Source organism: Lemur catta, chromosome 5, assembly GCF_020740605.2.
Source record: "Lemur catta isolate mLemCat1 chromosome 5, mLemCat1.pri, whole genome shotgun sequence".
In the NCBI taxonomy this organism is placed as follows: Eukaryota; Metazoa; Chordata; class Mammalia; order Primates; family Lemuridae; genus Lemur; species Lemur catta.
Window position 1 is genome coordinate 84,545,872 of NC_059132.1, and position 27,030 is coordinate 84,572,901.

General features: G+C 37.8%; 1 protein-coding gene across 2 annotated transcripts in view; it reads left to right on the forward strand.

Annotated features, from left to right (window-relative positions):
* Positions 1-27,030, forward strand: part of INPP4B (inositol polyphosphate-4-phosphatase type II B) — a 325,665-nt gene that overhangs the window by 18,549 nt on the left and 280,086 nt on the right. For both annotated transcript variants that reach the window (XM_045552212.1, XM_045552213.1), the window contains exons 3-4: positions 11,204-11,322; positions 13,541-13,657. In XM_045552212.1, the coding sequence (XP_045408168.1) occupies positions 11,204-11,322; positions 13,541-13,657 (236 nt within the window). The remainder of the gene's footprint in view (positions 1-11,203; positions 11,323-13,540; positions 13,658-27,030) is intronic.

The window sequence follows — 27,030 nt, forward strand, 5'->3', positions numbered from 1 at the left end:
GTTAACACTCTCAAATCCCCATTATTCAACATGAATATTGAAACTTTCTTTTGTCTATATAGAATCACACATGTGATTGAAGACTGAGGTGAAATGGGGCATTATCTTCTTCAATTTCTTCAAAACTTATCCTCCTCCCAAAGGATGATCTTGATGGAAACAATAAAATGAGAAGCTAATTATCCCTCTAGAGCCATTTATTTTTCCCATTCTTCCCTTTTCCCTTATTTCCTAACCTATCTTTTTGTATGTCTTTGATTTAATATTTTAATTCTACTCATAAAATATTTGGCATTAGAGCAACAGCAATTTCCTAAAAACTATTATATTAGCTTCACATATAACTAGTAAGCCCAATACATCTATGGGAAGAACATAATATTACTGAAATAAATTTTGTTTACCTTCATTGAGACACCACCCCCTAAAATAGAAGCTCTTAAGTGCAATATGTACAACACAATTCTTCTAAAACATTTTGGTTTGGGAGAGCATGTTTGGGATTTGGTGAAACCCAGACCATGAGTCAGTATGTTGTATGTGAAATCATCCGGATTGAACAGCTGCTTCCCAGACTGCTTGTGACTTCCTGCCCAAACAAATGGACCTCAGATTCCCTCAGGAGACTGTCAACCCCTCAAGGCAACATTCCAGGCCCCTATTTCTTTTATTTCTTCCTCAGACTCCAAAATACTTGCTACACATCATTTTGTGTCCTCACTTGGGGTCTAATAACCTTGAGTACACCCCCTCAGCCATCCACCTGTGGTGCCTGAAGCCCTGATTTTCCTGCCACCCTTCCTGTAACCTTCTGTCCCCACCAGCCACACCGGCCTTAACTTCTGGTGCAGAGGTAGATCAGGGAAGCATTTCTTCCCCAATAACCCACATGCAGTGCTGGATCCACTACTGGGCCATACGCATGCCTTGGATGGAAATCCTATTGATTCCCATGTCAAGGTAGTTGTTCCAGAAACATGCTGCCATCTCGGCTCCTGGGGAAGTAGGGTAAAAAAGGCTTAATGAAGGTTGTTCCCTGTGTTTCTTCTTCCTCTTACTTCTTTGATCCTAGTCCTAACACTACAGATCTCCATTCACTGACTCACAATATTTCTTTCAGTATTCAGGGGGACCTGTTCCCCTTCTTGAAATAACATTTTCATCCTTTCTTAAGCAGCACATATGTTCTCACTGAAAAGAGCAGCAGAAAGCTACAGGCACTGGTTGTTTCCAAAGTGGAACGTGGATTTGGAGTGTGCAGAGAAAGAGCCAAGTGTGAATGCAATGTTAGGCGGTGCTAGGCCAGCATGGGGTTTATGGCATGAAGCGTGGGATATCCAAATCAAAAGAAGAAACACGGGCACAGACTTGTTTTTAATTCAATTGCTTGAGAATGGAGTCTCAGCCACGTAGGTAATATTCATGGAAATAGGATTTTCTAAGGATTGACACAAGAGAAGCTGAGGGAGTGGGGGATAAGCGCAAGAATGGGAGTCTTCTGGTACTGACAACAGTGATTTGAACAAAATTTGTTCTTTTTATATGCAAATGAGCTGTCTGCTGTACAGCTGGTGTCTTCACTGCTCCTAGCGCAGACCATCCAGGAGCATTTCCCGAGAGCACCATTGTTCCAGGCAGAGGTTGCATCGTTTTTCTTTCCCTCCCGACTCTTCAATGATGCTTAAATTGAGAACTGGTACTGGGTGTGAAGTTTATTTTAGTATCAATAATGTTCCCAACTAAAGAAGTAAATTTCATCTTCTCAGCCAATTTTTTTTCCTTTCAAAAGGCCAACATGGTTCTATTTAATACAGAGACACACATGAGATATGGTGGCATATTTTAATATTGTGCTCTATGGGAAAAAGTAACAAATTTTATTTCAGGGCTTATTTCCCAACAATCTGAACCTAGCCTTTTATACCAAGGAAATCAGTTTAATTTATAAGTGAATCAGTTGTAATGAAATTTAGGAGCAGTGGTGCTCAAATCTCAATGTAGCAAGAATTCTAAAGCAATATTTCTATAACAAAATCTCTTAAATTCCCTCTCGCAAATTATTACCTATATTCCTCAATAATTCTGTCATCTGTTTCCTCCCTATGGTATTAGACTCATCCTTTCTTGGAGTTTTATTTGGATTCTATTGCAGAGTGTTGAGAGTCTTAAAATTCTCATTACAAAGCTAAATCACCATTGACTATGCAGACTGAGCAGAATGATGTTATTGAAAAGAAAATTAATTCAGACTGCTAAATCCTGAGCTATTGGTCAAATAAAAAAATAATTTTTATCTTTGAGCCATACACTGTAATCTACAAATATTGACTGACTGATTAGTAAAAAATATGAATATGGAATTAATGGAACCATGAGGCAGCAATAGATATATTATTGTTCTGGACATGAGCTAACACCAGCAAAGGGTCTAACATGAGTGTGGCGGCCTGGCACATAGTAAGGGTTTAGTAAATTATGCTTCCTGCCACCCCCACCTTCTTTGCCTGTTTCGTGTATTATCTAAATGAGAACAACCTTAAAATATGGATGATATTAGCATTTTATGGTTGCAGTATAGGAGCAAAATTATCTAGCGTTATTTCAAATATGCCTAAGGGATTCTTGCATTAGGATAGCTTTATTTGATAGCTTTCTTTATTTGTTGGTTTGTGTGTTCATTCATTCATTTTATTTTATGATTTTGTTTTATGTCTTTGGTTTCTTTTTTTTTTTTTTTGGTTTTATTTTGGAGACAGGGTTGCCTGGGCATGAGGGCAGTGGCCTTATCATAAACTCACTGCAACCTCAAACTCCTGCCTCAGCCTCCGAAATAGCTAGGACTACAGGTGTGAGCTGCCATGCTGGGCTAATTTTTCTATTTTTTGCAGAGACAGAGTCTCACTATGTTGCTCAGGATGATCTCAAATTCCTCGGTCTCAAGTGATCCTCCTGCTTCAGCCTCCCAAAGTGTTTGGATTACAGGCATGAGCCACGATGCTCGGCCTGATTCATTTTATTCATTCATTCATTTAGTATGTGTGTTGATTCCTTAGGTTGATTTTTTATCTTTCAACCTGAAACATTGAACTCCTTTTTTCTCTTGATCCTATAGAAACCTAAAATTTATCCTATGGTTTCAAGTTATGTGAATATTGTCCTTCTTAGAAAGGTAGGCCCTGACTTTGAATTTGGGACATTAATTTTTTGAACTCTCCCTTAAAAGACAAAAGAAAAGGCCGGGCGCGGTGGCTCACGCCTGTAATCCTAGCACTCTGGGAGGCCGAGGCGGGTGGATCGCTCGAGGTCAGGAGTTCGAGACCAGCCTGAGCAAGAGTGAGACCCCGTCTCTACTAAAAATAGAAAGAAATTATCTGGCCAACTAAAAATATATATACAAAAAAAAAAAAAAAATTAGCCGGGCATGGTGGCTCATGCCTGTAGTCCCAGCTACTCGGGAGGCTGAGGCAGTAGGATCGCTTAAGCCCAGGAGTCTGAGGTTGCTGTGAGCTAGGCTGACGCCACGGCACTCACTCTAGCCCGGGCAACAGAGCGAGACTCTGTCTCAAAAAAAAAAAAAAAAAAAAAGACAAAAGAAAATAAACAAAAAAAGAAAAAGGAAAACATTCCAAATTTTCTAATCACTTTTTTCACACCAACTTTTATACATTTCTTCTTATTTTTCCAACAAATATTGCTTATGTTGGCAGCGACACATGGTTCACACACTCTTTAGGGAAGTGTGTGTTAATTAAAATCTCCCACACAACAGTTAAGGAGAAAATAACACATTTTTGTTTTATTCCTATAAAGACTTTAAAAATAGTTAACTGAGGGGAGAAGCTGTGGTTTGTTAAGAGCCATGAGTTCTTGACCCTGTGGTCACAGGTCTTGTAAATTTATGAGTGGTGACTGCAATAAGCTCATCTTTCAGAGTGATGAGAGAAACGTAGTTTAGAGAGGAAATTTGGGAGGGCAGGGAAAAGAACAGAAAGGAATAGCCTCAAATGAGAAAAATTACAGAAAGCAGGCTTGCTCAATTGAAAATAAGCTAAAATGAACAGGGAGGGCAAGATGAGAAACTACACTCAATGAATTAAAGACTTGAGGATTTTACAGAGATTATAGAATAAACGTGGAAGATATATATTAATGCCAATGGCCATAAATCAGCTCAGGATGATATAGAGCCACGTTCTTCTAAGAAGTAGCCTTAAGCAGGTATTTATTAATAATAGTGAATAGAGTATTCCCAACCACTTATGCAATTCTCATGGTGTGGATATTAGTATGAGGCAGGAACACAGTACATTCTGCCATTTTACTACACACAAATGAATTATCATGGAACGTGGTGCACTCAGGCCTAGAAAATATTGTTTTCTGAATCTACTCAGTGGATCTGACTTATAGGCGTTTACATCCTAGGCTTCATAAAATTGCTGTCTTCTTAAAATTCCTAAGGGGGAGGAAGAATGAAGAGCAGAAAGGCAGAGGAGACTAAAAGTAGGAAAGCATATTATGCTAGCAAAGTAATTAGAGAAAAGGGCTATTAGGCTTTTTAAGTGTTTCGTATATCTTTTAATGTATGATGTAAATTGATTTAATCTAGATGTAATCACTGGTATAGAATGGTAACTGTGAAACCATATAATGTAATCCAGTAATTTATTGGACTGGAAACATAACCTAAATTGGCTTATCAGTTGATTAATGGAATCTAATTTTCTGGAGTATAAGGAGGAAGGATATATATGTGACATTTTTGAGAAATCTGAGCAAATATTAAGAATTTGAGAAGCGAATAAAGAACTATACTCCAGGCTGGAAAAGTCTTACCCACGTCTTCAGGGAAGTCGCTGATTCTCTTAGCGGTAGTGGTAAGATGAGAACTGTGCTATTGAGAAAGGCTACAAGCCAGACAGATGGTTATTTCCCTAAAGCCCCGTCTGTATGAGGCCACTTTTCTATTTTAGGATGCCCCCCGTCCTCTGTATGCTGGCCTTTTCTGCCCTTAACAGGCATGGATTTATCTCTTCCATTTTCCCTATGAAGTGTGTAGAGAGGATACAAGAGGTGAGTTGTCGTCAGAGCCACAGGCATCCTTCCATCAGGCTCTATTGGGTTCTAGTTATAACATTTAGTTTTAATTCCAAGAAAAAAAGAAGCTTTATTAGCATTCACAGTCTTCCTTTTTGATGAAGAAAATGTACAGAGCAGAGAAGCAGGTCTGGCCATGACCTCTTGGGGCATCTCAGTTGTTAAGCTAATGCTCCCGTGTGGCCCATCAGCCTCTGAATAAAGGAACATTAACCTTCTACTTAAACCTGCCTAGAGGCTGAGTTGACCATTTACATGTAGCCTGTCCACTGGGAGACAGAAAATATAGAAAGTAAAGCCTTCTTTTTCTATTGCTGTCTTCTCCTTTGGAAGTGCCTGGTCAGAGGTGAAATAAACCAGTGTAAGTGTACACATCTGGTTTCACAGAAAGAGATACATTAACGTTGCTTCTGATTTTCAGAATTAACACATGATCCAGTAAAGAGATTTTTAAATGTGTATTTAGCTATATGAAAGCAAGAAGGTACCAAAAAATAGCATATATATTTAATAGATGCTTTTATTCAAAAAGAATAACTTTACACAAAATCAGGACGAACCTGGACTATCTTGATCATATAATTAGCATAAAAATATGGGGTAGATAAAATCCACTTTTGTGTTAATGTAAAGTATAACTATATTCATATTAATGTCAATAATAATTTAAAGGATCTCATATGCCTAGCATTCTATATGCATTATCTCATGTAATCTTTATAGAAAATTGTTACTGAAAGCTCTGCACTTGTCCACAAGGCCAAATCAGAAGAATGAGGACAAGTGGTTTGAGAAGGAGGAAAGAGAAATTTTATTACTCTGCCAACAAAGCAGGAAGATGGAGACATCTGTCTGAACTGCCATCATCTTCATAATAAGCAGAAATACAGAGCTTTTAAAGGATTGGTTCTCAGCTTCAGGGAATTACTGTTCAACTACAGTTGATGACTCTGATTGTCCCATCTCTGCTGAAGACAATCTTGTGACCTCTGCCCAGGACCTCCCTTTACCAGGTCTGGGCTGGGCCTCCTGTAGCACAAATTACAAAAGACTTACCCTGCCCCTCCCAACCACTGGCCTGAGGCAGGGGTGAGGGGTTTAGTTCTAAAAAGGAGTGGAGGATGTGTGAACGAGAAAAAATATTTCTGCCATTTTATTATTTGTTTTTTCAGACCATTTCCTCTGTTCCATATTCTCTACTCTCAATATTTCCTTCCATATCTATGGGAGGAGGGGTGACTACTCTGTTACAAAATCTCTGAAGTCTGTTTTTTCACCTTCATTTTACAGATAATGAAATACGGACTCAAAGAGATTGAGTAATTCATCCCAAGTCACATAACTGTTTAGGCTAGAACCAGGTATCAGGTACAGTTTTATCTTGAGTCAAGAAAACATTCCTTTATCCTCTATATGCTATGCTGTGTGTTTTCTCCTCTAAACCTAAATCTCCTTTGGCTAATTTTGAGTATAGAATTGTAGAGATGTGGAAATTCTTGTCATAACCCTCCCCCACCCCTGACCCTGACACACTCACCTGTGGCCACTGCTTTATTCTGGAGGAAGAAGAATAAACCTTATTAGATGTCACTAACACTGAATGGCAAGAATAGAGATGAAATGGGGCAAACCAAGAAAAAATGACCTGATTTTACAGAAGAAAAAGTTCTTAGGGGGAGAGACAGCCGCTGGGGTGACCATGAACCTGCAGTTCCCCGGTGGTCCCTGCTGAGCTCTCGGGAAGCCTGTGGCAGGCGCCTGCTTATTTACGCACTCCACATACAATCCAGGGCAGGTTTTAAAACTGCTTGAATTCAGGCCGTGCTGCTGAATTCAAAAGCACCTGAACGAACAGTTGCGTTCTACTTCAAATTGATTATTACTGAGACTGAGCTCTCTGATATGAGTCAAGAGACATTTTTAGGCTTCCAGCCAAAGCTGGCTGGAATGATGGAAAGGCTCTATGGACTCAACAGCCTTGACATGATTTAGAAAGCATGGATAACTGAAACAAAAACAGATATTTTATTTAAAAAATCTGTATTTTGAGGTAGACAGAATCTTTGACTCAACAAAAACCCTAAAGAGCCCTGCCCTTTAGCTTCGGTGCTCTCAAATATTAGACCGACTACGGCAGCGGAAGACAATCTCCACCTTCTTCCTAGAGTCCAGATAATAGCTGTAGGCATCAAGACCAGAGGTTGGCAACTTCCAGCCCTCAGCAAAACTTCTGGCCAAATCTAGCAACAAATGTATTTTGGGTGGCTCTTCCAATGTTAGCCTGCGTAGCAGGGATCTCAAGCTTTGAACAAATCCTAAATTGCTTTAGGCAATGAACTTGGACAGAAGTCCTCTATTTTGCTCAGTAGCTAGTCCTCCCTGGAGATATTGAGGCTCCATTTGTTTTTATAATTCTACTTCCACTGAGGACTCCCTTCTAGTAGAATGAAAGCTGCTTGGCTTCTGCACATATATGGTGGGGGGGATGCCTGCAGGCATCTCAGCTACAGCCACTCATAGTGGAAAGTGAACCCTCACGTTGCTGGTTACTATAGTAAAGTTAATCAGAAAAACAGTCACTCAGGGCTCTTTTATTTTCTAATGAAATGGTTCAAATTATTATTATGATTGTTTTTTAAATTACCCATTACTTTTTAGTGGTGTGATCATAGCTCACTGTGGCCTCTAACTCCTGGCCTCAAATGATTCTCCCGCCTCAGCCTCCCAAATTGCTGGGATTATAGGGGAGAGCCACCTGGCTTTACCCATTGCTTTTATATTGTTGTTTATCCTCTTTTCAATAAAAAGTCAGTTCAGTGGACACAAGCACATTTGAAGCCCAACTTACAGACATTTTGTGTATTTAAACTCTTCTGAGTTCTGAGAATACTTTTAAATAGCTCAACCCAAAACAAAGCCACTAAAAAAGCAGAAATAAAAGCAAAAATCTATTGATGAATAATGATTGCAGAGTAGCATTTGTTTTTTTTACTACCCATTTGATTCAAGTGGGTAGAATCCTTAAGTAAACAAAATGAAACAGTCGCAAAATCCCAAAACATTGTGTTCTTTTAGTCTTAGAAATTGAGGAAGGCCATTTATGCAGGCCACTCCTGGAGCAGAATTTTATTTAGGTCATGAGCAGTGGTAAGTATGGCTGGAAGACTCATAAAACATTTTTTGATTTCTGAAAACAGATTTTTCAGGATTCTGTGAATAATTCCCATGCACATTAGATTTTATACTGATCAAATCAGTAATATCTTAATGAAGCAAACCAATCATTCATCATCTATCACTCCTCCAATGGGATAGTTTCAGTATTTATAGATCCATGATGTGTATAGATTTCACCCTATGGAATGCAATGACTTATGTACTGGTATGGTCTTTACAATGAAATATTAGACCTGGTGACAGCTTTTAAGAAGGTGTCTGAATGTGACTGAGTCAATGAAAACCATTTTACATAATAATGAAATGCCAAGTATTGATAAATGGTGGCATTAATATTGACAAATGTTAATATTAGTAAACTTTTTTTGCATGGAAAAGTCTATTTATAAAAAGGCCTAATTTCTTATTTACCTCCACCCTGAGAAGTGGGTAGACAGATGAGGCAACTGAGTGTCTGAGAGCCTGTGTGACTTAATCCCACAGAACTATTATAGAAAGCAGGAAATCTGGGACTACAGCTCAGGAATTTTGCCTGATCTCAGGGTCTCTCCATGACATTTTGCTACATAAGCCCTAGAGTGCTCTGGGCTATTAGGAAGAAAAGAAATAAGAACAGTCCACTATATATAACTATTGTTATATATGTTCTATGATTGTTTTTAGATACAGAATATAATGAGACACAAAATGCCATTATTACTGTGTTTTTTTCCATCAATATTGGGGGATCTGCAGTTTGGGTTGGACAGAGACAAAGTTTCTGTGTTTTTATGGGGAGCAAGTCTAAGTGTTTCTCTGATGAAATAGAGAGCAGCTGCTCACTTCTGGGAAATAACCACAGCCCACAATCAAGTCTGATAAGAACACAGAAAAGAAGTGACTTATTCTGAGCAAAGGTGTCATGAGCTCACAAGATGGAGATGAGGCTACAGAAAACAGTGGGCAAGATGCATGTGTTTGAAATAGAGTGTCCCCGGCTTTCAAATACAAAGACAGGTATATGTCAACATCAGTAAATGGAGAGAGAGCTGTTCACTGTGAGCAGAAAACCAGGAAAATGAGCAATAAAACATCTTCATAAGGCAAGTGGAGGAAATGATCAAAATAACCACCAGAGACAGTAAAAATCTAAATCTAGCCTTTTCTTTCCTTCCGGTGATATGTTGATGTTTTTGAAACTTTGCATCAGTACTTTTTAAACTGTAGATCTCTTGGGTTGAGCAATAAAGAATCGTGGCAATGGGTCTTCCAAAGAGAGGTGCCATTTGTGTAGGAAAGCAAGTCAGTTTTCCAGGAAAAGAAATAGACTAGTGGGGTATGATATAAGCAAGCTACCAGAGAAGTCTAGTAATGTAGATGTAAGCATTTAATGTTTCTAAACCACTGGTTCTTAATATGTAAAACCAAAATAATAATTCAAAGCATTATTTTGAGGAATAAAGAGATAATCAGCACAATGCCTTGGAAACAGTAAGGGTTAAATAAGCTGTTGGTATTATTTTTTTCCCGTATATACTCTCGTAAGCTCTCCTGTATTGCTAGAGGCATGTGGTTTAAATAAGAAAACGTTATGACAAAATGCCACACAGGCATAACAGGATCCCAAGGTCTGGCAAGAAGAAGTAAAGCAGTTAAATAATTTTCCTTGCATTGCTGAGCTGTTTTAACTGGACTACAACCAGGCTCCTTTGATTTGAAATCTCATGCTTTTTCCATCTTGTTGTACTTCTATAAAAGAGACGATCTGTAAGTGATTGGAAGGTGATAATTGCATCTATAATTTCCTTTGCTCTCCAGTTTCAGATTTAAGCCTCATTACCTCTGTGCTAGTGAAGGCCCTGGAGACCCTGGCAGTGCCACAATATAACTTAAATATACGGGGCTGTCTCTTCTTTCCAGCTCTGGTCAGAGGAGCTGGGTAGGGATGGCATAGAACCCTCCACATCCTTATGGTGAAATCCAGAACCTGGGGCTACTTCTCAGTTCTCAGATCCATAGCTCCAGCCTGCAGCAAGCCACCAGACGCACTACACTTGAACCCCCTCTCCTGAGGGCATTTTGCATCTCAGCAACCCAACTTAAGGGAGTGAAACTAATATTTCAAACCAGCGGGGGAAACATAGTGAGGAGAGGAGACGTTGCACTTGCTGAAAAGGAATAAGTTTCTTAATTTTTCTTCTGCAAATTAAGGGAATGATATGTGAGAGGAGAAAATATTCAAGTAAATATGGTATGGTGGTGAGAGTCTGTAATATGAGCCTGGTGTCTCAGAGGAAAGTTCTTAACATTTGTGGCCCCTGGGCGAGAATTAACCCGTCTCTCCCAGGCTTGGCTTGAATTACAAGACTGCAGAGCCCTGGGCTTTTTCAATCCCTCCTCTGCTTCCTCCTCCCCTGCTCCTGTGCTGCAGTGGTGGGGTAACCACTCTCCCTGCCTTTGTTGGTGTGCGTGACTTGTGGGAGGCCAGTTCTAGTGAACAGGCAGGTAAGGGCCACGTGTGCATCCAAACATTTGAACAAATCCAACCAGGCTCACTAAAGAACAGCATAGTTTTTCATATATGGCCCAAATCAGCTTACTTCCTCAAGGAGTGTGAATTAAAGCCCAGGGTTTAATAACTAATAAAAAAAGTCCCTGAAGTCCCAGAGCAGTGTGTGCATAGTCACACGTTAGAGCTCGGATCTGAGAGCAGTTACGACTTGCATGGCTACAAACGTGGTCAGTGGAAATGAACTCTCAATTCAGCTCCGCAGCACGTGACTTCCTATTTCTGTAAGGTACTTCCAAGGGACTTCCTCTGTAAAACCAGCCTGAGTCCCAAGAGATTTCCTTCAGCGCTGTAGCTAAGTTTACTTTCAACCCCGGACAGACGTTTTCCCTGAGATGTGGTGTTAGTTTCTTTTCTTTCTCTTTCCTCTGCCATTGCCAGCATGCAAGGACCTTGTGGCTCCTGTCCGTGATCGGAAACTGAATACACTGGTGCAGATCTCCGTAATCCACCCCGCCGAGCAGAGTCTGACAAGATACTCTAGCACCGAAATTGTGCAGGTGAGCATGCCGCGTGCCTGCATTATCTCTCTCTCTCTCTCTCTCTCTCTCTCTCTCTCTCTCTCACACACACACACTCGCCCTCTCTCCCTCCCCCCAGCTCCCGCCCCCTCTCTGGATTTGAGCGAACAGCTGAACTAAGTTAGTTCATGGTCCATTACTATGTTATACTATGTTACTGTCTTCTGTCATTAGGAACTGCATACCTGAAGTTATTAAGCATGTATTGGTAACTTACCAGAATAAACAAATGGAAATACTTTCTTTTTTCATAAAAAGACCTTATTTTTCTCTCATAGAAAGAAAAGTTCCCACTTAAATTCTCAAAGAGAGAGCATAGAATAGAGAGAGGAAAAAAAAAAAAAAGACGACATACGGATTTTAAATTCAATGAAATAAATATTTATTGTGAGAAAAAAAGAAAGTTGTAAAGTACCCAGAGACGTTTTAAACGTGTTGAGTAGTTTGGCCCTTTTTATGCTTTTCCTGTATTCTTCAGTCTGTCAGTGGAAACTTTACATTCTCTGCTGTTTGCGCGTCTTTCAAAATATGCTGTTTTTCAAGGAAAGGTAGGTGATTAATTTCAGAAACTGTAATGTTGCTAGTCAGAAGGTGTACATATTACTCATCAGACGAGAGCCTTCCTATTTACATTTATTGTTGCTAATGTAACATTCAAAATGTGTCAGGAGGAAACTTGTTATTGTGTTGGATCAGATTCAAAAGAGGAAGTGCTTCCCTTTTGATTATTTTGTTCTGATCACACATTTCACAGCCTCAGTGAATGACAGATACTCGCTTAAACATCTGGGGCTGGAGAAAGTAGACTCTAAACTCCTTAAGATTTGCTTATTTTTCTTGGACTTGGGGGCTGTGTCTGTTTTGAATGAAGTTTCTCTGTAGAACCTAAGTAGCCTGTCCTAGACCTGGCTTGCTCAGTGCTGACCGCCTGCTTTGATGTAGTGGTGGGATAAATGATTCAGACTGAGCTGGAATCATTCTATAATGGGAATGACCCAGATACTGCGTGTAGCCCTGAATCTGCCCTTTGGAAACTTTACATTCCAGTGGTGGTATTTTATAATGCTATAGTTGAAGTAACAAAAATAATGTTACTCATGTAAAGACAACTTGACTACAATTGTAAAATTGTTCATTTTGTATAAAAAAATTCAAGTGTTATTCTGTTTATTTTTTTAAATGTTGCCAAAATTAATTTATTTACTTATTTTTTCATTTACTTGAATTTTCCCTTTTCTTCCCTTTTTATTGTGATAAAATACACATACGAAATTTATGATCTTAACTCTAAGAAATGATTTATTTTGAAAAATTTCAAAATTTTATATTTGAACAAGTTTTGCTATTTTGGGTTGTTTCATTCACTGCCTGCTCCCCAGTGTTTGGTGCAGTGCCAAGCAAAAAGTATCTGTTGAATAAAAGAATGAATGAGTAAATGAACGAATAACTTGGGCTTTTAGAAACTTCCATTGACTATTGGTGTATAGAAGTCTAGCAAACATCCCTATGATATTTGGCTATATATATATCTATATATATAATTTAATGTTGGATGTCAGCTCTCTAAAAATGAATTCTGAGGCATTGAAATATCCTGTGCACTGCATCCTGAGCTAGTAATTTTGTAGCCCCAAATCCATAATATTTAGAGTTTTTTTCATTAGTTTTTAAGTCAGTCTGGGGGAAAAAAGTCACAGCTGAACATCTAAAAACAAATGGACATTATCAGAGCGTGGCTTTCAATTGAATCATTCTAGAGAGGAAATAAATGGACAGCATAAGATTACCAAATGGTTCTTTATGAGAAAATAGCTTCATTTTAATTTGATCAGTCAATATCTTAGATTATTTGCATAAATTACTGGTTATTTCTGTTAAATGTGTTTTAAATGAACTGACAACTGACCCTAAGGAAGAGCCCTGCACGTAATGCCATAAACTGGTTTTCAAGACTCACCACTGGCAGCTCTGACAATGAAGGGGGACCATTTACTATGGACAGCTATATTAGTACTTTGGGGCCCTGGGCCATGTTGTCCATGAGAAGCATTTGACAATTCAGATCTCTTTTCTAATTGAACTATTTCCTAGAAAAACAGACTCAGGCACACACTCTGCATTCTCATGTGTCACTCGCATGCTGCCAACTGCAGTTGCTGCTTTATTGAATCAAGGTTGTCTGCTTGTGCTGTTCCAGGGAACAAGAGACCCCCTGTTTTTGACTGGTGTCACATTCCCATCTGAGTATCCCATCTATGAGGAGACCAAAATAAAACTCACAGTCTATGATGTCAAGGATAAGTCTCATGACACTGTAAGTACTTGCACTTATTTCTTTCTTTGGGAAAAGAAGGAGTTATGCTTTTTCAAACTGTTGGAGTTTTGATGTGACTGACATGTTTCAAAGAGGATATTTGTGCTGTGTTTATGCTCGTCTTATGTTTTTAGTTTACTGGGTTTTTTTTTTTTTTTCCTAAATTCATTTGGCTTAGTGCCAATTTGGCAACTGGTTAGGAGCAAAAGCTTTCAGAACAGATTTTTCTCTTTGTCAGGAAGGCTGACTTGATCTCTTGGTTTACATTTGTTGTAGTTGTTGTCATGTTGTTTTAAGCTGAAGGGGTAATATTATGGGCAGACAACAAATGGAGAAGATTAAATAATATTTCAAAACTTTTATATTATAATTATTCTAAAGCAGGGGATCAAAATAGTGCTCTATTCTTACAATTTATTCTTTTGCATACTGTATTGAGAGAAACTCTCCCTATTTTTCCTGACATTGTCACTGGCCCCAAAACAAACAGAGAAGGCAATTGGAAGCACTGGGCAGAAGCTTTAATTGATCTCTTTACGTGAAGGCCATGCAAAGTTTTGTCCTAGATTCTTCAGTCTTCCTATCTGGTCTGAATATTTCTCCAACTGAATCCTCCCTCCTGGTTAGACAGTTAAGTACTCTGGCACTGTCTCTAGAGGATACTCTTAAAAGTCTTGTACAGGAGAGGATACTGTAAGGGAAGTTTTGAGAAGGGGGAGGTGGCTCTCTCCTTTAAATCTCTCCCACTAGCGTGAATTTGTGTGTTTTCAAGGCAGGAGCTGTGGGAATCTCGGTCAATAGCAGAGCATGAGGCAATAAACTCTTGCTTGGCTGGCGGTTGGGCCAGGGGTTTCCAGGAGAGTTCTGGTTGAAGCTAAGCGATTCTACTGGACCTGGAGAATCACACAGTGCCTTGTATAGAGAAAATGTAGCTTTAAATTCTGCCCTCACTTAGGCATTTCTGGTTTGCTCATGACTCTCTTCTTTCCATTCTTCACTGCAACCTAAATGACATAGAAAAAGGAACTTATATTTAGTCTGGTGGTGGGAGTATTTAATGGAGAAAAATGTTCTATATCTAAGGGATTTGTTTCTATACCTCTTAGCCCCAGAAAAGTTCATTTCTTTAAAATTGTAGAACAAATACCCAATTGAATACACAGCCTATGCATGGAACACACACACGTGTGGCAGTCTGGTACAGTTATTAAGAAGGCAGGTTCTAGAGCCAGACTGTCTGGTTCCGTACCACTTACTAGCTTTGTGATTCTGGGAGAGTGAATTCGTGGTGCCTGTGTTTATTCCTTTATAGTATTTACCTGGCAGAGTTGTAAGGATTAAATAAGTTAATAAATGTGAAGTGTAACTAACTGCTACAGAGTAATTAATAAGGTTAATTGTTGCTATTATTGCTGTTTTTGTTTTGGCTGCTGTTTTGTGGTCCCTCATAAATATTAAAAACCAAATAAGGGAACTTTAACCCAAATATTTTTCTATATTTACTAACTTTGTTTTTTCCCCAAATGGTCCTACATTTGTTGTTTCTGATTTCTTTGGAAAAGAGGTAAAAATCTGGGTTAAAATTGGCACCTGAAAAATATTTACTTGGGAGTTTTGTCTTTTCCCTTCCATTTTTCTTGATTTTTGAGGTTACTTGTGAAAAAGGAGTAGATTGGGACTAGGACATATGGACCAGGTTTGATAGACTGTGCACAAAGTTCCCACCCAGCATTTGGTGGGTTTTTTGTTTGTCTGTTTAAACTTCTTCCAGCAAAGAAAGAGAAATGGAGAGAAAGGAGGAAGAATCATAAATTAGGGAGGTGGGAGATATGGTTCAAGTAGATGGTGGGAGGGAGTGATGCAACTGCAAAAGTAATAAGCACAGAAATGATCAGGATGAAAGGGAAAGCAAAGTGGAAACTAAGGGATTTTATGTTCTGCAAAGCACATGTTTAAATCCAATCCTCCAACAGTCCCAAGGAATAGACAGGGCAGACAGTATGGAAGCGGCAGAGTTACAGGAACACTAAGCTATAAAAATGAAAATGTCACAGCTAAACACTTGGGTTTGTGAAGTATTTAGAAATATCAGAGTTAGAAATATTAAATACCAAAAGTGTTTCTATCCCCTTCAAACTCCTTCATTTAAAATATGCGTGTATGTTAATACTCTAGAGATAGACAGTTAACTTATTAATTATGCTTTTTGTTGACTTCAGTTCTGGAAACTAATTATTTAGGGTCTTTTAAAGACTTTTTTCCTTGATCAGAGGTGTTATCACATAAAAGTATAGGGTGAACTGGAACCCCTGCTGTGAAGTAAGATGTGAAATTTGAACGTACTTAAGAAATGCAACCAGCTTTCATTTACCAAATGCTATTAATTAAGGCATAACCTCTTCCTTAAAATAGCTAACAATTAGCTCTGGTGATGGAAGTGTAAATAGAAACGCAGTTCATTAATATGCTAACAGTCCCCATGGACATATAGTCTTTATCCTTGCCCCTTTGCTCTCATTTCTTAAGTTTGTCTTTGGAGTGAGTGGTGGTAGGAGGCAGCAAGTGGTTTAAAGTAGGGCTTATCATTAAAAGCACGTAACAATCTAAATATTTTAAGATCATAATATTTTTAAGGCATAAGAAATGAGATTATGAATATTTATATGTTTTGGAAGATGAATGAATTATGTACATGTATTTAAAAGCAGCTTAAATATTTGGTCCTAGCAAACCATTGATCATAGTATACTGACCCAAGACAAGCAGATCTTCAAGACTGGTTGAATACTTATGGGTTGAGTCAGATGTCTTAGTTGCTTATGTTTTCCTATTGAGCTTATTATTACTTAGAGTTAACAAGTCAAATAAATATGTTACTTGGCCATTTCATATTCATTTGCATACAGATTGGTATTGTATATTTTTAAAGATAAATGACCTATCTTGTGTGCCCTTGGTGCAGCTATTACCTCACCAACTAGTTGTTGTTCTTGCACTCCTCCAAACAACTGGACCTAAGATTGATTATCTTAGTAACTTCAGCAGAAATGCAATTAATCATCATAACAAATGAGAAGAGTCTAACTGTTGATTCAGAATAGCTACTGTTTCCTTCTATGTCCTTCATCCTTCCCATTCATTGCAAAAAGTCTCCGTCTGTGGCCCACTGATACATAATGCTTGGCAGGTGGGGGAAGGAGTGAGTTATAAGGAGAGTGGGGTCCTTATTAGGATTAGATTGACCTTTTGGTTACTTCCCTTATTTTGAGGAAACTATTTTCTCAGAATGGGCTACTCTAACATCCAACTGTTTGATGGGGACTTTAAAGCCTGACATTGAAACCCTCGGTTAGGATATGAGAGCTCAAGTCCAACAGTGAAGTTGATTTCTTCGGGATGTAGACTGGTTATACGCCCCGTTTTAAAACTTCTGGAAACTGAAACATAGACAAGTGTTTTAAGGACATTATTTATAGTGTTCAGCCCTAGGGAGTCAAGCTGGGATTCTGAGCCTTTCATATGTTACAGCAGAAACTTCAAAGCAAGGAGAAATTCAGGAAGGCAAAGAACATCACCATCAAATTTTGTCTCTCTTTTTCCTTCCTTCCACACAACTTGGTAATTTGGAAGGTAATGAACAAGGTTCTTTCGACATCCCTCTGAGGACAGCCATCAAATCTGCAAACATATTATTAGGTCACAAAATGGTTTTTGCCCATGGTAGAAATTTGAATTTCTGCTCTATTTTGCAGAAATGAACATTGGCCCCGTTCTTTTTGTTCTGGGGGTAAATAAATGTTTACTATATCCTTGACTTGTTAAATGTTCAGCCTATAGGACAGAATCTGGTGTCCAGCAGACACTGAACAGTTCTCAGGGGTTTGTCCTAAGACATATTTTCCTATTGATTACTAGCAACCCCATTTGAAACTTTCAGAATAAATGACCTTATCAAGATTAGATGTAAATCTATCATATCATGTGTGTTATATGGCCAAAGCAGTTTAGTTCTAGTACAATTCTCTAGACAAAAGTATCCAGTTTACTTTTTATGTTTTTCTATGGAAGATAAAAACATTTTGCATTCAGTATACTTTGACTTCACTTGCTTTTCTAAATTGGCTTCTTACGAAGTTTAAATCTAAACATTCCTGTTGAGATACTAACTTTGTTAGATGGCGTTCCTCTTTATTTGTAAGATATGGTGCCATGAGTAAGGAAAAAGGAATCAAAATTTTTGATCACTAAGTACATACCAACCCCTAGGTTTAATGTGTTACATATGGTTTCCTCTTTAATCTCCAGAAAACTCCTATTATTATGCCCATTTTAAAGATGAAGAAATTGGTATTCTGAGAACTTAAGTAGGCAAAGCAGAGATCCTTTATTTTCTTCCAGGCTATGTTATGGTACATACATTGTCCATAGGATTTCTGTGACTTTCCCCCACAGTATGGCATTTTTACTTCAACTGATATTTTAAAAGCACTCTTCATTTGGAGCTTCAGAGTTGATTGAGGAAAAAAAGGTCAGTATTCAAATACTGGAGAAAAATCGCTATCCAAATTTTCAAGCACTTAAATTAAGCATTTATAACTAATTGCATGTGTCCAAATAAACTTTATAATGAAGTGGCCAACTACTATTCATAGAAAAAAATAGCTATGGTTACCTATTGTGAAATGGCCGAACTTATGTCTCAAACTTTTGCTTTTGTCTCATAGGCCTTTTTTTCCTTTTACTTTTCTGTGTACTTCATGGTTCTCTCAACCTGTTTATTCACTCAGCCTTTGCCTTTTGAAATAACTCCTGTGTACATTGTGACATAGTTTGCAAGGGGAGTTATAGGTTCCACATAGAAGGAGCTCAGGGTTCTAAAATGTTGCTACTCTTTATAATTAAGTTCACTTCCTTTCTACTTGTTGATAAGTAGTATATATTTACAAAGAACATATTAATTTTTTTATTGAGGTATAATTTGCATATAATAGACCACTCCTAAGTGTTCAGTTTGATGAATTTATATGCATATGCCCTTGTAACATTCACTCAAGGTAAAATATAGACCATTTCCATTATTTCAGAAAGTTCCCTTGTGCCTTTTTCCAGTCAATTGCCACCCCGCACAACTGGAGACAACCATTTTCCCGTAGATTTGTTTTGCTTGTTGAAATTTATGTGAATGAAACCATCTAGTATGTGCTCTCTTGTATCTATTGTTTTTTGCTCAACATGTGTTTTAGATCAATTCATGTGCTGTATAAATCAATAGCTTATTCCTTTTTATTATATTCTGTTATAGTGATATCGCACAATTTGTTTATTTTCTTAGTGATGGATATTTAGGTTGCTTACAGTTTTTGACATTGAATGAATGTCTAAGAACATTTGGGTACAAATATTTGTATGAATATGGGCTTTTATTCTTTTAGTAAATACTGAGGAGTATAATTGTTAGGTCATAAGGCAGCTTTATGTTTAACTTTCCTAGAAACTGTCAACTATTTTTCAGAATTATTATATGACTTTATACTATTAATGCTACTCCTAGTAATGTATCAGAGTTCCAGTTACTCCTCCACCGCATGATATTGTCAATCTTTTTCATTTAGCTATTTTAGTGGGTATAAAGTGGTATCTCATTGCGATTTTAATTTGTATTTTCCTGATGACTAATTATGCTGAACACCATTCTTATTGGCCATTCATCTATCTCTTTTTAAAAATAAAGTGCCAAAGTCTTTTGCCTATTTAAAAAAAAAAGTTTTCTTTTTGATTTCTAAGAGTTCTTCATGTACAGTGGATACAAATGCTTTGGTTGAATAGATACATTACAAGTTTTTTCAATTTTTGGCTTGCCTAATAATTTACTTAATAATGTATTTCATTGATAAAAAAATTTTAATTCTGATTAAGTGCAAAAATTTGTTAATTTTTTTCTCTCATGGTTAGTGCTTTTTAAAAAAATTGTTGTAAGAAAACTTAACATGAGATCTACCCTCTTAACAAAATCTCAAGAGTACCCTGCAGTATTTTTAACTGTAGGGACAATGCTATACAGCAGATCTCTAGGACTTATTCATCTTGCATAATTGGGATTTTATGCCCATTAATCAGCAATTCGTCATTCCTCCGTACACCCTAGCCCCTGGAAACTACAATTCTACTCTCAGATTCTATGAGTTGGACAATTTTAGATACTGTCTGTAAATGGAAGCATGCAGTGTTAATCCTGGGATCAGCTTGTTTCACTCAGCATAATGTCCTCAAGTTTCGCCTGTGTAATCAGATATTGCAGAATTTTCTTTTTTAAGGCTGAATAATATTCCATTGTATGTATATACCACTTTTTCTTTATCTGTACATTCATTGATGGACAGTTAGGTTGTTTCTGCATCTTGGCTATTATAAATTGTGCTGCAATGAACATTGGAGTGCTAGTATCTCTTAGAGATCCTAATTTCAGTTATTTTGGATAAATACCCAGAAATGGGATTGCTGGATGATATTGTAGCCCCATCTTTAAGCTTTTTGAATAAAGGTCTAGGAAGGGTCTTTCAACTCTCTAGATTTCATTTTATTTTGGCTTATTTACATCCTCAGGTTTCTGATGAGTTTAACAAAAGCTATGATTTTGTAGCGTGTCTGACTTCTCAGTGTTACAACGGGGATGACAGTCTATTGCAATTTTGTATATCTTAACCAGAAGTGGAAGTACTACGTATTTAAGTTCTTTCCTTGAGCACTTTTGCTCCTCTGCATACATCTGCATTTGCATCTCTGTCTCTGTATTTCCTCTTCTCTGCAATTTACATATGGAGTGCATTCTACTCTATGCTGTTCCTTATATTGTTTCTGCTTTTCTCTCATATTTCTATTTTTTCTTTGTCTTACTATTATCTGCGCTTTCACAGTACTTGTTCTATATCGTCTCTCAGGGATTTTGTTTGTTTTCTGTTTTCATTTTTGTTTTGGACTCTCACAATAGAGGAAAGAGTATTCATTGATACCACCTCCCTTTCCACAAGAAAGCAGTGGTGTTCGCATCGAGAAAGACTGGCTCGACAGTGGAATAAGAAAATGAGTTTAACCTTGAATTTATTAAAAAATCATTTGGCCCTGAAACTATAAAAAACTGCTAGAAGAAAACAAACACTGGGGAAAAGCTCTGTGACATTGGTCTAGGCAAAGATTTAAAAAGATGAGTATCATTCCCATTACTTCCACACAAGATATATCGTCCTGAGAAGAGTGTCCCTTTCACATCATGAAGATTCAGTAGGTGGGAGAGATGACTGTGAGCAAGTGTCAGCCTAGAGGAGTGCGGGTGGTGGGTGTGGGTAGGGGCATCAGTGCCTAGGGACGTGTGAGGGACGTACAGTCAGTGATCATCTGTAGGGAATAAAGGGAGCAGCTGAAAATATCACCAAGGTGGATCAGAGCAGAAGAGGAAGAGAATGACAATTATTTACAATACTTGATGAATATTGAGAACTCCCTGAAACAACTAGGAGGTACTTCATAAAGTAACTTTAGTATCTGCAATAACCAAGTAGAAGCATCGTCTTGGGCGATGTTATAGTCAAAAAACTGCAGAATTAATTCATGCTTCAAAGTAGTTCTAGGAGCGTTTGTCTTTTTACATGCTAACACCAATCAAATGATCTGATAACTGACCACTGAGGTTTGGGAGTGAAACTGGGACCCTGAACTGAGAGTTTATCTCTGCTTCAAGTTATTTCCCTAGACTCTTGGATATTTACCTTGTCCTTATAGTTTGCAAGCACTCTGCAGTTGTTACTATTTGACAAGTGGCTTAGGCCTTTAGCGTCTGGCTGGCCAGTTCTGTCTCCGTCTGTCTTCCCCAGCAGTGTTCTTGGCACAGCTGTAAGTGCAGGTGGATGCTTAGTGAACACTCTATCTGATGGTGGCCATCCCTTAAGCAGACTGGTGTGGGCGTGGAGGACACTTGACTTGCACTGGCTTCCTGTTACTGCTTGGTTTTGCAAAGCTGAAATGTGATGAATTGCCAAAATATTTCTTTTGACTAGAAAACAGCAGAAACTAGTTATTTAAAAGGTTAGTCTGCTCAGGCTAGGAATAGCTTTTAATTACCGTAAGTTTATATACGCTGCACAGCAGGAACAAAAGGAAATTCTAAAGAAACATAGGCTCTCCTTGGAGTCATTTGATTGGAATGATAATTGCAACTAGGTTGGGGCTGGTATTTAAATTCATGTGAAAATTATTTTTAAACTTACTGAGAAAAGTCGTGTGTACCACACCAGAAGGTGATGTAACATGCTGAAAAATGCTAAGGGACATCTGCTTCCACATCGCAAAGATTTTCTTTTTATATTGCTGTGAGCCAGGTTACTTAGGTTTCATGGCAATAAGTCAAGCTGTCTTTGAAGATGTGCTCACTGAGGATGGAGCTAAATGCTGAGGTGGCAGCTGCTCCTTATACCCTGTCCTAAGGAATTCAGTGTGTGAATCCACAAAAATAATGATCTTTCATGCAAAGTTGAGTAATGGTTTTCAATCCTGATAGAGAGAGCAGCTTTTGGAAGGCACCATGTAGATTTGTCTAATTAATATGGGGCGTATCGTGATATTTAAATTTTATATACTCTACTGATACTTTTTAAATTGTCATTTGGGTTTTTTGAAAAGGGCACTGATAGACATCTTAGCATTTTGGAATGTGAGAAGGCAGTTTCCCTAGAAAATATTAATTGTATAGGATTTAAGTATAAGCAAGAGCTCACTCACCACAACCCCCACTCCCACCCCCACTCAGGGAATTTGAAACATATGTTATAGCTAGTACATTTGTTTTTCATTCTTGAATTTAAGTTGAGACATATTGAAATGTGCATAGCTGCTTGCTCTGACCTCAGAGCAACAAAAAAGTGGAAACTCACATCCAAAACTCTAGACATGTGGTTATGTATTCACACATACACACAATCTTAAATATGAGTATGTACACCAATATTCACAAAGTTTTATACATATGTGTGTGTATTAGATAAAACTTTAAACTTTAAATCTTAGGCTCAAGTTCATTTGTAGGCTAAAAAATGCCAAAAATATCCTTAGGGCAAGGTTACTATTAAGAGAAATTTTCTCCTCTCTATACAGAGAAACTTTCCCCTTAGTGGAGACTTAGTGGCAGAAGCATGCCTTTCAGATTCTGTTTTATTGCCTCCCCATTCTGCTTCTCCCAGTATACATGTGGAATAAATACTTGCTTGACTTTGAACTTGCAATCTGAGCAAGTATCTGAGAAAAGATAATACCGAACTAGAAATGAACTATTATAATAGACTGTAAGGGGCATTTGAAAATTCCGCCAATGGATGCAAGAACAAAGTTTCTGAATACCATTGTGGGAAAATCAGGTACACATAGTGTTGGAAACAACTGTACCTAGGACATTTTCAAACTTGGGATCAAGGATACATCTCTGTCCCCTCATAGATTTCTTCTCAATCTTGATGGCATATTGAGAGCAGAGAACATAAAATTCAGAGCCAGAAGCTCTCGCCTAAGATCTACTACTTACTTACTGTGTGACTTTGGACAAGTTGTCTTTTTGGGGTCTCAGTTTCCCCAGATCTAAAATGGAGACTTTAATATTTGCTTGGTCTACTACTGGAAGGAAAATAAGAAACATGTGAAAGCATGTTGGAAACTGAAAGTGAGATAGAAACACAGGTATCAGTATCATTTACTGCAGATATTTTTCTTGCACTCAGGGGTTCTTTCCTGAGTGACACTGTGGATTTCCAAGAGAAGGATAAGTGGTCTGATAATATCAGACTCCACAGGGCTGACTGTATTTCCTGTGTATCGATCAGTCTGGATATCTCGTCTGTGTTCTTGTTGGGTGATTTGTGGCTGGGTACGGAGCCTATGCTGGTGCACCAGAGATGTTTTCAGTTTGAAACATATGAAGAGAATTGAATAAGAACCTATTTTCTCTGTTTTTATTTTAGTATTTCATTACTCTGGTACTCTGTATTCTTATACTCCAACATTCATTTCTTGAGTGAGTATTTCATTCCAAAAGAGGAGAAAAACTGTAAAACATGATTACTGTATAGGCATGCTCATACTTTCCATTGTAATAAAGTCATTTTGATACCCAATTCTCATTTCTGTCTTGGGTTACAAATAACAGTGTGTCTGTGGGTCTGTCTTCTGGAACCACACATGAGAAAAAATAAGAGAAGCCAACCCTTCTTATTTCAGATTCACTTTTCAAATCATACTTATATCTGATGGGCTGACCAGCAAGTCACTCTGTCCCTCTTTTTCACTCTTTTGACTTTAAGTCATCATCCAGTTTGATATTTGAAACATCATTCAAGCTGCTCCAGATGAAAGGCTTTTGTAGGATTCTTTGACCTTGAACATGGCAGAAAGTGAAACCAGTGGATAAAGAATTTTTTTCTACCTTCCTCACATTCATACTTTGCTTTCTTAAAGACATCTGTCAGGAAAAAGATTAGCAGAATTTTTCTTCTTTAGCCTGCCCTCATGAAATTCATGAATGTTTAACCAGGTCAGATTGTTTGGAGGAACTTCTGAGACCACAGCCACCTAAATATTGTGAAAGGAGGGTTTTTTTTGTTGTTGTTTGTTTGTTTGTTTGTTTGTTTTCCTATGGGGAAGATGGTTTAACCAGTTAGAGTGTCAGGAAAATCAAAGATGAAATAGAAGTAAGACTCAAGTGCCATTACTAAAACATCCAGCCAGAGCACAAGTAATGTTAATTCATAGCAGACTAAAGGAGAGGGTAACCTTACGTTATAGCTATACATTATCACTTCACCCTTTATAGCAGTGCCATTCTATTTGTGACATTAAAGAAAATAAAGAACAAATAAATGGCATAAAATTCATTAATTACAAGGAATTTGCATGTATAATGCCACATTTGAACCTCATAGGGACCCTGTTGTATCACTATGTAGATCAGGGAGCTAGAAACTGAATTTAAATAACTTGCTGAAGGTCACATTGAAATGTGGGCCAAAATCTAGGTCTTCTGCTACTGAACTCATTTGACTATAAGAAGTTTCTCAGGAACAGTATTAAGTACCTAACTCTATTAATAATTTGAGTTTGGTGATGACTTTCACTCAGTTCACTTCTGAAGATAACCATACTTGTAGATGTGGCTAAGAGCTTCCTCTTTAAGTTGAATTTCTTCAGGAGGAGAGGAAAGGAATTTACTGTTTGAAGGCTCTGTAGATGTCTAGAATAACTGCCTTAGATGGTGCATAATGCTCAGAGTCAGTGGATCTGAGTACACATGCTAAAATGCAATGATGGCCTTCAATTGTTCATTTCAGTTTTGATAACCCTACCTTACATTGATCTATGCCATAGCTATGATAATTATAAGAAAATCAATATCTTTTGGTGCCTTTCTTGGGTTACCCAAGTTACAGAGGTGAGACTTTGGTATAGAAGAACTGACATCTGAGAGGAGCTAAGCCATGTTGTCAAATCATCACGAGATCCCATACCAGGATGCTGATAATGTCAGGATAAAAATAGTTAAGTAGGGAAAGGAACTATATATCTTAATGCTGTTTCCTCTAATTGGAAGTTCCTAGAGATTATATTTGTTACACTATGACTTGGTTGTGTCACAATTTATTGATTCATTTAAATACTTTTATACTTATTTTCTAAAACATGCTGCTATGTATTAAGAAAGTATAAAAAGATGACATATACGCAGACCTCTTCGTATCATTTTGATTTTCATTATGATAAATTTGACATGCAGATGGGATATCCATGTGGAGATATCTAAGCGATCATTTGGAAGTAGGTGCATGGACTTAAGGGATAGTGACAAAATTTATATAGTCTAGAAACATCTAACAGTAGCTTAAGTAATTAGGCCTTAATTTTTTCTTCTCACACAGCAAAAAGTCAACATGTAGGCAATTGCTGATATTGGTTCAGATGCCTAATGATGTTATCAAAGGCCTAGGATTTTTCTTTCTTTGTAGTTTACTACCCTAATCCTCATGACCTTTAGTGCACATGCTTGTCTCTCACTGCATGGTTGCAAGATAAATGCAGAAGTTCCAAGGTCTTATGTTTGCTTTCTAAGCCAGGAAGCAAAGGAGAAAGGAGTAGTACCTCTGATTTTGTCCATTTTATTCAGGAAAATGAACGTGTCCCAGACTTGTTCTCAAATTTCACTGGCTAAATTTGTGTCCCATAGATACCGATAATAGCAAGGGAAGCTGGTCTGTCCTTCCAAACCCTGTGTATTGGGATGTGCAAAAAAGAAACACATTGGAAATGAATTTTGGATAAGGCAAGTAACCACAGGGTTTGGAATAAAAATTTGGAAGGCAGCCTTACAGAAGTGATCTTTGAAAAATGATAGAATAAAAAAAGAAAAGTTGAAGGGGTAAACGATCAAAGTTAGAACCTTGCAAAATACTGACATGTAGAGAATAAAACATGATCGGCTTTCTGTAAAGAGATAAAGAGTGGTAAGAAAACAAAATGCAGGAAAACAGGTAATGCAATGTCCTGGAAACCAAATTATGGGGGAGTTCTGAGATGGAAAGGAAGATCAGTATCATGTATTTCCTAGCTCTAGAGAGATATCAAGGAAGATGAAAAAAAATGGACTTGTAGATTAGGAGGTCACTGGCCTTTCAGAAAGTAGTCAGGTGCTGAGCAGAGGCTAGAATTTGAGGAATTAAGAAGTGAGTGGTGAAACCTCACAGGCTGGGTAGCAAAAAGAAGGAAGAGAAAGGAGTGTGAGTGGACACACAGAAAGGTTGTTTCAGTTTAGAGTGTGTTTGAACACATTAGTAGATAAACTTGACGCTACCTAAGCAGACAGTGGTGAGTCTCTGGGAATTCTGAGGGAGTGGGCAGGTGGGAATTCCGGAACAGAGAGCTGGAGATTTCTTGGTAATTGGTCTTCCCTTTACTAGAAATCTCTGATTTTACTTTATTGTTTTTACTTTTAAAATTTCTTCTGCAATATTACTTAGGTTACAGTTTCTTCCTTGGATCAGTTTACCAAATGAAAAATAATAAAAAGCCTGTCTTGGACCTGCCTCGTTTGGGTAACAAGGGGAATTGGGAGTTGTTTTTCATGATGTGTTTGGAGATTCTGGTGGAAAGTAAACTGTGCACAGTAACGTGACTTCCACAAGGCACATGAGGAGATTAGTGGTGTCTAGTCATTTCTTAATAATTATAATAATATGTATAAAAAGATTATTTTTGTGTAATTTAACAAAACTCAGGGATCCAAAATAAATGTAATAAAAGAAAATCATGTGAAACAGTGAGAATGAGAGAAAGAATATATTTGAAAT